We start from the raw sequence: 15408 nt of genomic DNA on the forward strand, positions 1-15408 counted from the left end.
ATACAAACGTTTTGCTAATTCATCATATCGTGTTCCAGCTCTCATCGCCCTTTATGCTTTCGTATTAATAACACGCAAGATCTGTCCAAGGACAGATTTATATAATATTATGTGTAATTAGCACTGATCTGCTAAAATGTTAAAATTCTTTCTTTATTATATGGCCAATATTATTTCGTGTTAATGCAATATTTTTTCCCCAAAAATATTCATAGGCCAGTTTTAAAAGAATCTCGGACTTGCTAGCGTATTACATAAACTCTTGAGAGAGAGAGAGAGAGAGAGAGAGAGAGAGAGAGAGAGAGAGAGAGAGAGAGAGAGAGAGAGAGAGAGAGAAGACCCTCCGTTTTAAATGCGTGAGAGAGAGAGAGAGAGAGAGAGAGAGAGAGAGAGAGAGAGAGAGAGAGAGAGAGAGAGAGAGCTTTTATACTAAACATAAAGCATGTATGACAATGCATTCTTAAAACTATTGCCACATATCATCAAATGGAATCAATTAAATGTAGAAATAAATGGGTTTCTCTTGCCTCTTGGCACTTAAAAATTCCTTAATGTGAAATAAAAACTTTCCTCTGTATATTCACTGATATTTCTAAAACTCAATAAACTTCACCAATGTTGTATATAAAGATAACAAGCAAGTGGGATTTGTACTGTCCTGAAACATATATTTTCACTTGTCACTGCTTTGAATTTCGGTTAAGTGCATTGTACACTTTACTTTGATATATTGACCAGTTGAGGTATTCACAATGGCACATATATATTTTATAGTTTCAGGATGTCAGTGTCAGCCATGTCATTTGAAAGCTACAAACACTATGAGGAAAGACAGCAGTCGATGCTATGCAGTCCAAAATAACACTGAGCTTCAAATCTTGGCTGTCAATCTGTGTGACATGGATTCCAGAATAACACTAAGCCAAATATCTTACCTGCTATTCTGCCTAACTGTTTTGTAGAGACTGCTGTGCAATAAATAAGTCGGTATTATGGAGTCTAGATTAGCACTAAATCTAAGTAGTTTATTTACATAACATTTTTCCATATGTTTACACCAGCATTAGATGTTTCAAAGGGTATTTTTGTTTACTTGCTAATTCATTCATTCTTTCACATCCTTTAAATTACATTCAACTATCCTAAGAAGGATTTTTACTGTAAGGAAGATTATTCCGCAACTTTACAACAAGAGGAATGTAATACTTCTGGAAGTTATGAAACATTATTTAACATTATGATTCAAACAACTTAATCTAATTGTTTATTTTCAACTTTGGAAAAATACAAAGAAACAGGGTAGCAAGAAACGTTTTATTAATGATCATCTTACATTGTATTCGCTTAACTTAAAAAATAAAAAGAAAGGAAAATGGTACTTAATGATTAATTGACGATTCTTCCGACGAGGAAAGACCGAGGTTTGCATATTTCATTTATTACATTGTAATAGATTAATTACAATACATTGTAATCATTATGGTTTTCCTATTTTTACAAGGTACATCTTTTAATTTTCTGGATGAGAGAAGGAGGTTGTAGATTTCATTCCCATAGTTTATAAAAGTTATTGATTCTAAATAATATTTTTATATTGTATAAATAAAATTACATGTTTATTTATAAAATTATAATATTTTCTCTTTTTGTATATCTAAGACCATATATTACCAGAACTTTTTTTAACAACGTATATATACGTATAACTATAAACTCATGTTTGTTTGAGGTAACAAAGTTTTTTTACTCTTTAGTGAAAAGAACAAAACTCTTATAAATCCTTATCACCTCACCAATATTTCTGAATAAAGATATATCTAAAAGATATAAATCTGTATGGAAAACATTAATGATATAAAGGCATGATTATAAGGCACTGAATAATGATAATGAATTCGAGGAATTTCAGAATGCATACATATGATTTTGATACATATACACTTACACATGATCGACTGGAATCAGAGAAACGCATCCGAACGAGAATGTGTGAAAAATTGATGAATAAAAATATTTACAATAGATTTATAATAATAATTAAAATCTTAAAAATATACCGAAAAGGAAACATAGAATGAGAGGTAGAACATTTATTTCTGTTAGGTTGCTTTACATACATACATATATATATATATATATATATATATATATATATATATATATATATATATATATATACATATATATATATATATATATATATATATATATATATATATATATATATCCTGATAGCACTTTGAAATAAAAAGCACTATTCCCTTCGGTTCAGTCAAGGCACGACTGAGAGGCACATTTTTTTTTCTGAAGAGGCACTTCCATATAAAGCTCATTCAGAGCCATAATAAAGTCATTTTCTTTGATGGCATTTCGTAAAAGTTTTTCGATAACCATCAGTCTATTTGAGCTCGAGTCCGTGCGTACGTTCGTGAGCAACACTGGATAGCAAAAGTAACACGAAAGAAATATGAGAGAAATAGAAAATCCCTCAGTGAAGTTACTACATGTAATATGGCAGGTGAGTAGAAGTGACAAGACGTGGTGAAAGTTAATGACCACTGAGGTGACTGTGCAATGTGGAAGGAGAGAAGTGGAAGGTCGTGATGAAAGCAAAATGGTCACGGGAAATGATTGATCTTCACTGAAATGAAATGACCAAAGATGCAAGCGACAATCATGTGTGAAAAAAAGGATTAAAGCGTTGCAGTCTGCGGTGTGAGGCTTGATCCCCCCATCATGGAGGTGAGAGGAGTTGCAAAGGTATTCTGCAGTCCGTTGCTCAGTCCAGTGGGAATCCCGTTGGAGAGGCCGTTGGAGAGGGGGTTCCCCAGCGGGTTAGAGAACCCATTGGCAAAGGAAGTGGACAGGTGGTTAGGAAGGGCGTTGTGGGTCAGGGGGTTGTTCTGTTGAGTGCCAGAGTGCAAGTACATGTAATAGTTGTAGTTATTGGGATCCTGCATGTGATGGTGGTGCCTGGTGAGGCCGGCCATGTTGACGTGCCCCAGTAGGTCTGACACAGAGTGCGACGAGGGCCAGTGGGACCTCATGCCTCCCATGCCGCATGTGGATCCTGTCACAGGCGGGGAAGGAGTGTTGGTCTTTCCTGTCGGGACGCTGGTACCTTGAGAGACGCTGCTGGTCGGCGGGGCAGTAGGAGGTGGGACTTGAGGTCCTTGCTGCATGGCGGTGGGAGGTGGCGCCATGGAGTATGCAGCGGCCGTGTAGGCGGCAGCGGCTGGGTACAGAGTGCTATAGATGGACGAGTGCTTCATCTCGTAGTGGCTCTGACCTCCGAGGTGTGGCAGTGATCCTATCTTGTTACGGAGTATCCTGTGAAAGGAACGAAAAATTTTATTCATTTATGATAGTGTTATACGATTTATTATTCATGTTTGTACTATCTATACATTTTAATTTTGTATTTCTATTCTGGCACGTTTTGACATAATGGCTATTATTATTATTATTATTATTATTATTATTATTATTATTATTATTATTATTATTATTGGTCTTCAACTATACAAGCTAGAAAAAAAGTATTAAGAAAAAGCTGATCAACTATTTTCCAAGAAGAAATAATTAATTTCATTATCAAGAGGGTTAAATTTGATGCAGAACAACAAAAGATAAAAAAAAACTTATCAATAAAACATTAAAAAGATAATTTCTTAAGATCTCATACTATATGTGAGAGCATGGCCAGGAGTTTTGAAGAAGTAAGCTTTATCTTAAGTTAATATTTCACATGATCTTTATTCCTTCAATACTATAACGGTAATTTGTGTTAAATATTATTACCATTCACATTTTTCCTACCTTGAAATGGAAGACACACTGGGAACGTTGTATTTATCACAGACGCCGTCCTTCAGAAGTCGCTCTCTAATTTCCCACGCAAAGATCCCTGGGTCTTTCTGCTTGAGGTCTTTGATGTAATTTACCACTTTAGGGGTGGTTACTCTGGGCTTCGAACCCCCTATGGCACCGGGAAGGATGGAACCGGTCTCGTTGTACCTGGAAAGAATGATAATAATAATACAACAACGACGACAAATGCAGCAGTTTTTAATTCACTGCAGGACAAAGGTCTCAGATATGTCAATTCATGTCTGAGGTTAGGGCTAGTTTTCATCACCACGCTGGCCAGTGCGGACCGGTGATGGAGGAAGATTTTTGTCTGATTGATCAAAGCAAACCAACCTAGTATTGGTGAATCCTGACTAGTACAGCTCTGGTTATTATGTCGATAGGCAAACCATTTCACCGTGTTAAGGTTTCCCCACCCAGAAAGGGATAATACTAATGATAGCAAGCAAAGATTGCATCTTCAGACGAAAATAGTTGGAAGCCCTAAAATGTTTTAGAATTCTGTGTTGCTAAAATAACGTACTTCAAAAACTCTACACAAAAAGGCAACTTATTCTCCTGGTGAATTTCTAATAAAAATAATAATCATAATTAACGATGTTGATGGCTAGGGATTTAATTCTGATAGGTTGGTCTGTAAGTTTTGACTATCGTAAGATCTATTTTATAGAATAAATAATCGGTAATTTTTATATTATTATTTGTAACATGGTGTTTTTTTTTTTTTTTTTTTTTTTTTTTTTTACCTTGGAACAATAATCAATGTAACGAGCATCTGCATATAGCCAATAAAAAGTATAATTCTACAAATATATTATAATTCTTTCCCAGATACAATGCAATTAAGAGATTAGGAAACATAAGGCCATTTCAGTCTGCATTGGTCATCTGGAAATAATAAAAACGTGGTGATGCTGATAATGATATCCACATTAGTGATTGATTCTGCAGAGATAAGTGAATTGTACTTACAAAATAAACAGTGGTACTTAACATAGTCATTTGCACATTCAATATATATAAGGAACTTGGTATGTTAATGATAATACTGCTGCAACTCACCTGGCCAAAATTTTGGAGACGCAGCCATGTGAAACTCGTAGCTGTCGAGAGATATCGCAAGGCCGTATTCCTAGCTGAGCAAGCTCGACAATGCGCATGCGTATGTGGTTTGGAAGTGGCCGGCCATTAACAAATACACCCCCAAGTTGGTTGACTTCTCCGTATTGCTGAATCTGAGGATCTGAAATAGAAGATTAAGAATAATTTACTAGTCAATGAAAAAAAAAATCAGCCAAACAATAAAACAAAACATGAATTAGTTGAGTTTTTATCCGTAATTTACAAAGGATAAGGTTGTGTAAAAACAGATAAAGGGTACTTAATAGTGTATGGGAAAATGTGTATGCAGTATTCAAAATGTTAATTTTCGATCTATTTGTTACATTATCTTCAAGTTAGAAACAGATCTCTTAATTTTCACTATCGTTGTAAGATATAGGTTTTGTTCTTTTTCTGTCAGCATTGATCTTTAAATTTCTCATATTTCTTTTATAATCTGGTTCTTGGATAAAACATTTCTTGATATTTCTAATGTCTTATTTAAGTTTCCCTTCAACGAGTAGATATCATATTAGGAGATTTCTCTATAATCTTAGTCTATATCCCTCTTTTTTCAGTCATTCAAATATTTTTATTAACTTTCTCTTATAATCCCTATTTTTCATGTAATTAGAATTTAATAATATGCCACTTGCTATTCGCATTGTATAGTTCTAACTTTCGCTCTGAAAATACCATATGGGCCTATCCCGCCTTCTCCTCTCCTCCAAAATACTGCCCACGACTCTCTAACCCAAACCCCCATTACAACCCTCTCCCTAAAACAAGTAAGGGTTAACGAGAGGGGACCAGCACGTTCCCCGAAAACATTTGGAAATAACTGTCCTCTTTTAACCTCTAATTATAGAGCACAATTTAACCCCGCCGTTAATGACATGCCTGGAATTCTAGTGCTCCTGTTTTACACAGAAATAGGGGAAAGGTTTCGGTATGACTTACTGGCTTGTCGATTTTGGGAACGGTCAAGAATTTATCTCCTTGTCGAAAAAGATATTTGAGCTTTGATGCTAATGCATATATATATATATATATATATATATATATATATATATATATATATATATATATGTATATATATATATGTGGATGTATATATATACATACATATATATATATATATATATATATATATATATATATATATATATATACTGTATATATATATATATATATATGTATATATATATATATATATATATATATATATATATATATATATATATATATATACATATATATACACACACACACACACACACACATATATATATATATATATATATATATATATATATATATATATATATATATATGTGTGTGTGTGTGTGTGTGCGTGTGTGTGTGTGAGCATGTGTGTACGTGTATGGACATTATTCTTAATAGTATATTTACAAATTTGTGCTTTTATTTTAGTGTATGACTCATGTTACGGAAGTGCCAAATAACCCAAATACTAAATTATTAAAGCGAAAAGCAAAGAAAACACAAAATTTATTTTCAGGACGAATAGTATGTTTATGTTTAAAGTTATGTAATTAGACAATGAATAATCGGAATCAGTTCATATTCTTTAATTATTAATAATTAAAGTCTCGTGAGTCATGATCATGCTGATGATTTCACAGATTTGAGTTTTATTGATGTTCAAATGACTCCTACTGTTCAATTCTTATCTTAATCCCCATTGGTGTTTTTTCTTTTGGACCCAAAGCTTATGTTATCTATTCGTATTCAAGGTTGTAAATTCAGGTCATTAACCTTTAAGAGCATTCATACCTGTCTATTCTTCATTTTTGCTTTGGCTAAAGAATTGTTCTTTTTAAAGTTCATACATAATGATTCAACAAAGAGTAATACCAATAATAATACAAAGGGTTTATCGGAGTCCACGCATACCTTCATACATGACAAATATAATTAAACTGAATTATTCTTTGAGGTAAATTGCATCCGACTGAATTGTCCAATTCAAATGCCCCTGTTAGAATGAATGACTTCCCAAAGTAATTCAATAGGACTTGAAATGTTCAGGTTGAATGTTCATCTCAAAGGAAACAATCCCGCTCTCCCCTCTTCTTCCCTCTTTCAAATGCACTCAGGAATGTCCCTTAAGTAAATTTCGAAGTCTCTTCTTCTGACATCAGACATGGAGAATTATTTGGAGGGTCGTGTGACGCGTTTTACTGCTGACATTTGCTTATTGCTTCCGTGAATAGTATGATCTTTGTTATTTTTTGCTTCTTTATTGAGTTCAAAGGTATATTATTACTATTATTACTTGCTAAGCTACAACCCTAGTTGGAAAAGCAGCATGCTATAGGCCCAGGGGCTCCAACAGGAAAAATAGCCCAGTCAGGAAAGGAAACAAGGAAAGATAGAATATTTTAAGAACAGTAACAACATAAAAATAAATGTTTCTTATATAAACTATAAAAACTTTAACAAAACAAGAGGAAGAGAAATAATATAGAATAGTGTGCCAGGGTGTACCCTCAAGCAAGAGAACTCTAATCCAAGACAGTGAAAGACTATACTAGAATCAAGATAGAAGTGATAAATCATCATTTTAGAGATTAGGATATTAAGAATTGAGGCTGAAAGGATTATTGATAACTGAAACGGAAATGAATCATCGATATGCGGAACGATTTTTTAATAGTAATTGCTCCTCGTGCATCAAAATTATTTATGGTCATATTTGCTTTAAAAGAAATTTCAAAAGTAAATGTTGTAATACTTAATCTCTCTTTCCATGGTTAAATATGGTTTCTCTATCAGTAAAATGCCCAATATTTTTTAGGATAAGATCTTGTTATTCGTAGTTATTATTATAATCTCTTAGGAATAGATAATATGTGTATGTATATATGTATAACTTTTAATATTAATGCTTAATTGTGTCCCAGACCATATACAGTTTAATGTAAAAATAGATCAACCTAATTTCCTATTATTCATGCTCCTTGGCATGAATTGCACGTGCTATGCTGTGATATGTGGTATCAAGATTTTACCTTCAATTACCGAAGATGGAGAAATCTTTGCCTCTTAGTCAAAAGTTGAATCGGGAAAATAGCATATCAGTCTATAAAAAAATGAATTTTATACCTTTTTCGTTGTCATACTTGTTCTTTTACACATATCTTTAAATAATAAAGTGTCTTTAAATCTACAACATTACTTTGTAACTGTTACAAAGACATAGTATACCCAAAATGAGATTGATTCTCTTGCCGGAAAAAAACCGATAATAGGTAATTTCCATAATCATCAGTAAAGATTATCATCTTTAAGAGGATATATTACAATATAATGGACGAGACTTAGGATGACCAGCTGTGCTCTGTAACAGATCAAGCTACTACAGCTATGTAATAAGTTGAGGATTGATACCTCATTTACTAGGTAAGGTATGTACAGTTGGACACATGAATTCTTAGCACACCTCGCTCTAAAGGAGAAGACTTAGCCACAACCTTACTGCGTGGCGAGTTCCTGTATTTAGCCCAACCCAGATCCTCTGCCAGCTCTCATACACTAGCTTTTTTGTTACTCGCAGTGAAGTAAGGGTGCGGCAAGGTACACTTCTTCGGAGCAAGGTGTACTAGGAAACCTACATCCAACTGTAGCCTACATAACTCATCTGAAGTAGGATCTACTTTTATAGCTACAGCAAAACTAGGCAGACCAGGTTAGGCTGGGGAACTCAAGTTATCTTCTGTTCTTTACTTTCGGAATGTACAGGTTCGTCGAAATATGGTTAAATCTGTGACATGTTGACATTTTAAATTATTCTTACTTCATTTATTCTATAAATCATTGATTTTAAATGTCGGCTTCTTTTGAAAATTAGGGCCTTCATAATATTTGACAATGGACTTTCTTGATATTAGTTTCATATGCGAAATGTATCCCATTTCTTCTACAGCAAGCAAATTAACAATAAAATTTCTTTGCCTCAAAGTATAAATTTACCAACAGGATTCCTCCGCGATTATGATAAATTGCCAGTTTTTAATAATGAGCCATCAGTACATTTTAAAGAAAGTATCAGTATTGCTTTCAGTGACCATGTGAACAATAACTCCGTCAGTTATATAAGAAAAGGACAATGGGAAGAGCGCAAAAGTTTTCTTTAAACATCTCATTGCGTTAGTCTGTGGGACTTGTGCATCTGTGTTGGTTATTTCATGTATACTGAAAAGTCATCCTTACATATTTCAGTCGTGACTTGAATGGAATATGTTGCCCTTTGCTTTCCTCAACATACTAATTTTATACTTGAAAATTTGTACAACATCTAACTCCCACACACCAGGGTACCAGACTAGAAAAATGAATAATCCAATACCGCGAATAAATAGTGAGATATGTGATTAGCCTTTTAAATTACCCGGGTTGAAAATGTGAGACCAAATAGCATCCCAAGTGCTTTTCAGTGTTAATATGACCCTTTTTTTTTAAATTCTTCATTAAGAAAAAGAAAGGATTCCTTAAAACGATATCCCACTTTGAAACCCTCCTTCAGAGCAAAAAGTGACTTGCGCATCAACCAGTCAGGGGCATCTTATCATTCACGCAATTACCACGATCTCTTTCACAAGCGAGACGTCCTCGCCGACAGGGGCAAAAGCATCAGGATTGTCATTTGGTGTAACGATTATACCACGAGTTCCTTATCTCTCCGTAGGATGTTTATCCTTAAGGATTCTGTTCACCACCTCGTGTTCCGCCCGAGGTTTCGCTGACAAAGGCTTGGCTTTCATCTTCATATTTCAAGGACGAAAAAAAAGTAAAAAGTAAAAAAATAAAAAATGCTCTCATGGTAGGAGTAGGCGGCCGCTATGGAGTTATTTTCTCCCAAGGACTTAAATGCTCCCAGATGTCACCGGGAGCCTTCAATCTTTTCAATGTTTTCTCGCAAGAAGAGGAATAGCTCTCCTACGGGAGGACAGATAAGGATCTTGCTCGACTTCTGTCAGACGATGAGATGAGTGTTTGGTTATTCTTCGCTTATTATTACCTTCATTGCGGGGTTTTCAAATGGTCATTAAATCCATTAGTACTGTTAATTATTATTATTATTATTATTATTATTATTATTATTATTATTATTATTATTATTATTATTATTATTATTATTATTAGCTAAGCTACAACCCTAGTTGGAAAAGCAAGATGTTATAAGCCCAAGGGCTCCAACAGGGAAAAATACCATTATTATTATTATTATTATTATTATTATTATTATTATTATTATTATTATTATTATTACTAGCTAAGCTACAACCCTAGTTGGAAAATGAAGATGTTATAAGCCCAAGGGCTCCAACAGGGAAAATTATTATTATCATTATTATTATTATTATTATTATTATTATTATTATTATTATTAGCTAAGCTACAACCCTAGTTGGAAAAGAAGATGCTATGAGCCCAAGGGCTCCATCAGGGAAAGATATTATTATTATTATTATTATTATTATTATTATTATTATTATTATTATTATTACTTCAGCTCTTATACATTAAAGATAAATAATGTTAAACAGACAAGTAATATACAAAATATAAAACGGGACTTAGGTGAACGTGTTCAAGGCAAAAGCATTTGCACCATATCTAAATTTCTGATGTTCCACCGATTCAACTATTTGATTGGATAAATCCTTCCACATTATGGTAACATCGGGTATGAAACTTATAGTATACTGCATGATATCCGAATTATTATATATCAAACAAGGATGTAAGGGTTAATACAACATATTTCTCTTAACAAACAAACAAATGTGAAACAACATGTTATCTTACTGATCCCAACAACAAGCAACAATAAAAATTATAGTCTTTTCCCCAATAGGTTTGGGTTTTGATTCGAGAGAAATTTATTTCTGTAATTCACTACTAATTTTATGCATTTATATTCAATAATAATAATAATAATAATAATAATAATAATAATAATAATAATAATAATAATAATAATAATAATGATGATGATGATGATGATAATCTGATTTGTTCATTATAACTGTTCCTTTCCTTTTATCCGGTTTACATATGATCAAGTTTTCATCTTTTCCCATCTTAAAGAAGTTGGGAAAGGATAAAAACTTAATAATAAAAATAATAATAATAATAATAATAATAATAATAATAATGATAATAATAATAATAATAATAATAATAATAATTATAATAATAATAATAATAATAATAATAATAGTTTTAGTTGCATTGTTAATATTTGTGTTCCCTGTGAGATATGATCTTTAATAAATTCAGCTTCATAATATCAAATCTAGAAAAATGAGGGAAAGGAGGAAATTTAATATATGAGTGAATGAAAGAAAACCGCAAGTTGGTCATAGCGGAAAGATAAAAAGAGAAACCTATTTACAAATATATATATGGGAAATTCCTATAGTCTTAATCTCAAAATATTTTTTCGTTAATTATTCTTTTTTTTTTTGCTTATTATGTTTAATGAGGTCTTCACAGTAGCTGAAAAATCAAGCTTGGATTAACTTACTTAAATGTTTATTTTTTTCATAGGTAACTATTATATGTCTATTATAACATTGAACGTAAACTAGTTAACGGTTGAATATCATGATTATAAAAAGATTTTTACATGTATGTATTTTAAGTGTTTTTTTTTTTTTTGCGTAGCAAAGTCAATATTAAATAGCGTTCATAGAACAAACCTTGTTCTTCTATGAGTTATTTTGAACCAATAATAGTTAAAAACAAGTAAAACTACGATTCTGCATATAAGTATATGAATCTCATTAACACAATAAAAAGATATATTCTGACTAATGAACATTTTAGACCCTAAAATTAACTCGATTAGATTATTATCCGTACTGGGTAAGTAAATATACTGCTATATCATTCGTAGAATTCACAATTAAATAATCCACAACACATTTTTCTTCAATAGAATGATCTCTCTCTCTCTCTCTCTCTCTCTCTCTCTCTCTCTCTCTCTCTCTCTCTCTCTCTCTCTCTCTCTCTCTCTCATGTTTCCTGACATTTTATGAATATGTCCTTCAGAACCTGATCGTCATCATTCCCCTTCCGTCTTTCCTATTTCTCATTCCTTCTCTCTCCCCATGTCAATCTTCCTACTATTTCCCTTCTCTCTCTCTCTCTCTCTCTCTCTCTCTCTCTCTCTCTCTCTCTCTCTCTCTCTCTCTCTCTCTCTCGCCGATTTTTCCCGCTAGTCTTCCGCCATCTGTTTATTCCTATCACTTCTTTCCTTTCTTTCTACATTAAATATATGTCAGGATGCCAGATAACTCATTATCAATCAATCTTCATTTAACATCTTTTACGGAATTCAGATATCTTACCTGCTGCTTACTATTGGTCCATATCTGAGTAAACAAGAATATTTGCCTTTGCCAGTGTTCTGTGATGGTACGTAATATTCGATGTCTTGGCCAAGGTCTATAGACCTTGGTCTTATAGATATTGGCGTTGGCCATGAGTCATGTTATGTCATCTTTTGACAGAATAGATGGTTTTGATTTAGAGCAACTGCATATATCGTGAAATTCAACATTATATAAGCCAAGCTTCATAGGAATAGGAAAATCTCATGAATGGTGTCACATGGCTTTTGTGAAGGTTACCGGGTCAAGGCATTCCTGTTTTGAATTATGATTTAATGTACGCTTTGAACACATACCGATTACTTTCGTCAGCTCTCTAACTCCCTCTTTCTTACCCTCACTCTCTCTAACACCCGACGTTACCCACAATAGGCAACTGCCAACAAGGTTCATTGTTTTATTGCTAAAATTAAGAGATGTAATAATTTCAAGCAAACTATTATATATCATTCTTCTATAACCATGAGATTAAAACCGAGAAGACATAAAGAGACAGATGACTTCTCACTTTATCTTACTCTCTCCATCTTAGCTATGCCTCACAAAGGTCGGGTAACAACTAGGTTCAAAATTTGCTGCTTGAGTGAACAGAGCAATCTCAATTCTTAGGAAGACGCTTGTCTGATCTCCCTCTACCGGTCTGGGACTCGAACGTGGTGCCATAGTATTGTTAGCTAGACAAGCTAATGAGAGAGAGAGAGAGAGAGAGAGAGAGAGAGAGAGAGAGAGAGATGATGAGCATAATACCTCACAGGTTTCATACGAAAACGACATTCAAGTCCCTAATGAGACGTAGCATCTACAATTACAAGTCTTTAAGCCTAACATCATCATAATAATTCTTGAGTGGACTTCTGCTCTACAGAAGAGATACTGTTACTGTAGTTCGTCACGCTTTGTACCTGATTGTAGGAAATATATACTGTATTTGGCCCTGGACTGAATTTGTCTATTATCATTATTACTAGCATTGTAATCATTACTGGTATTAATGATAACAGCAGCACTAGTAAAAATACTTATTATTGTTTATATCATTAGATGACTAATGACTATATTAGACACTGCGTTGAATAAATTATTATTATTTGCAAGAGGGAGGAAGACTTTTCATTAATAGAAGATGGGTTGTTATTATTATTATTATTATTATTATTATTATTATTATTATTATTATTATTATTATTATTATCATTACCGTATATTCATATGGCACAAGATATCTAATTATTTAGCTACCACCCGTTACTTGCCACACAAAACGGTATTAGCATTTGAATAGCAATTACCATAACTCTTGGCTAATAAGTATCTCGACATAGCGGATCTTTGAGTACTCATCCGGCAATAGATCATGGCAGGCGTCTGCGAGAGTGTGGGTGGTGGAATGGCAGGAGGGGATTCTAAGAGTCGTCCTACAAGTTGGTGAGGAAAGAGTCAAGTCATTTTGTGGTTGACATAAACGGGCGTCATTTTGAGGGAGAAGAGGAGACCACTTGCCCCTAAAGAGACCATGTCTCCCTAGGAGACCACATGCCCATTTGGAGGATACAGGGTCCTGAGGAGTCCACATGCTTCTGAGGAATACAAGCCAGTGGGGAGACCATACGCCCTTGAGGAGATCACATGCCCCTGAGGAGTTGATTTAACCTGAAGTGAACAAATACCCCTGAGAAGACGACATGCCCCTGGGGAGATCACGTGCCCTTCAGGAGATCACATTTATTTGAGGCATCCCTGCTAACTTAATGAAAACCCAACACTTGGCAAAATCTTCATAAATCCCTACACAGCTTTTTGTACAATTTTATTATTTTTTTGCGTAATTTTGCTAATAAAAAAAAAATAGCATAATTTCCATTACGGGAGCATTAACAACAATAACAATAATGATAATAAGAATAATCTTGATAATAATAATCTTTGTAGTACACATTTTTAGGTAGAGGGGATATATCAACCATTACTGAACAGTATTGGCGGTAAGGGAATTTCGTTTATCAATTTTTGCTTTGTTTTTACCATTATCAAAGTAAATTATCAGAGCCATGAAAGCGAATGCTACAGAAACATCATCTTGTCGAAAAAAAAAATCGTTAAATGGCGTAATGAACGACAATATTATTATTATTATTATTATTATTATTATTATTATTATTATTATTATTATCATCTGATTTCTGAACGTTATATCCATCACTGCTTCTTCGTCTTTCTCCAAAATCTTTTCCCCTTCCTCACTGCGGTTAACATTTATCAACCTTGTTTTTTTTTCCCTTTGGCCTTCATACAGTTTCCCCTCGTTTCCCACACGATTAGAGGGGAAAGCGAGGGCGACGAGGGATGAAACAATAGCGAACTGACCGTTAAATAGCGGGAAAGAAGGTCGGTCGGCGACCGGAGATTTATCGGAGGAGTGGCATGCATCTCGAGACATCAAAAGACGCGCCGCCCACACTGACACTCACGTGGCATCGCTTTAGTAGTAGCTTCCTCTCTCTCTCTCTCTCTCTCTCTCTCTCTCTCTCTCTCTCTCTTCGTTACCAGGGGGTTTGTTAAAATTGAATATATTTGCGATGAACATTCGTTTTCTTTGATTAATTTATGTTACAACAACATTGATGATAATAATAATAATAATAATAATAATAATAATAATAATAATAATAATAATAATAATAATAATAATAATAATCATAATAATAATAATAAATTTCTGTTATTCTCATTACTATAAAATTGTACTACTACTACTACAATAACAAGTACTACTACTACTACTACTACTACTACTATTAATTTTTGTTGTTGGTGTAGTAGTCAAAAATTAATATCCCTTCTCCATTTGTGAGAGGCGAGACAAATATAGGTAATCGAGGCATATGATTAATGGTGTTCTAAAATCATAAATGGACGCTACATCTTGAAGTCGATCATAAACACCTTAACCGAGCTAAACAGATGTTAATACTGTGCTTGTATAACTAATATATGTGGACCATGATACTTATTA

General features: G+C 33.5%; 1 protein-coding gene across 2 annotated transcripts in view; it reads right to left on the reverse strand.

The window, feature by feature from the left end:
- Positions 1 to 2216: 2216 nt before the first annotated feature.
- LOC137627433 (paired box protein Pax-1-like) overlaps positions 2217 to 15408 on the reverse strand; it is a 146487-nt gene continuing 133295 nt past the window's right edge. For both annotated transcript variants that reach the window (XM_068358517.1, XM_068358518.1), the window contains exons 2-4: positions 4933 to 5113; positions 3820 to 4017; positions 2217 to 3330 (exon numbers count right to left, since the gene is read on the reverse strand). In XM_068358517.1, coding sequence (XP_068214618.1) covers positions 2694 to 3330; positions 3820 to 4017; positions 4933 to 5113 — 1016 coding nt within the window. In that variant the 3' untranslated portion in view covers positions 2217 to 2693. The remainder of the gene's footprint in view (positions 3331 to 3819; positions 4018 to 4932; positions 5114 to 15408) is intronic.

Source organism: Palaemon carinicauda, chromosome 35 (assembly GCF_036898095.1).
Source record: "Palaemon carinicauda isolate YSFRI2023 chromosome 35, ASM3689809v2, whole genome shotgun sequence".
Lineage (NCBI taxonomy): Eukaryota > Metazoa > Arthropoda > Malacostraca > Decapoda > Palaemonidae > Palaemon > Palaemon carinicauda.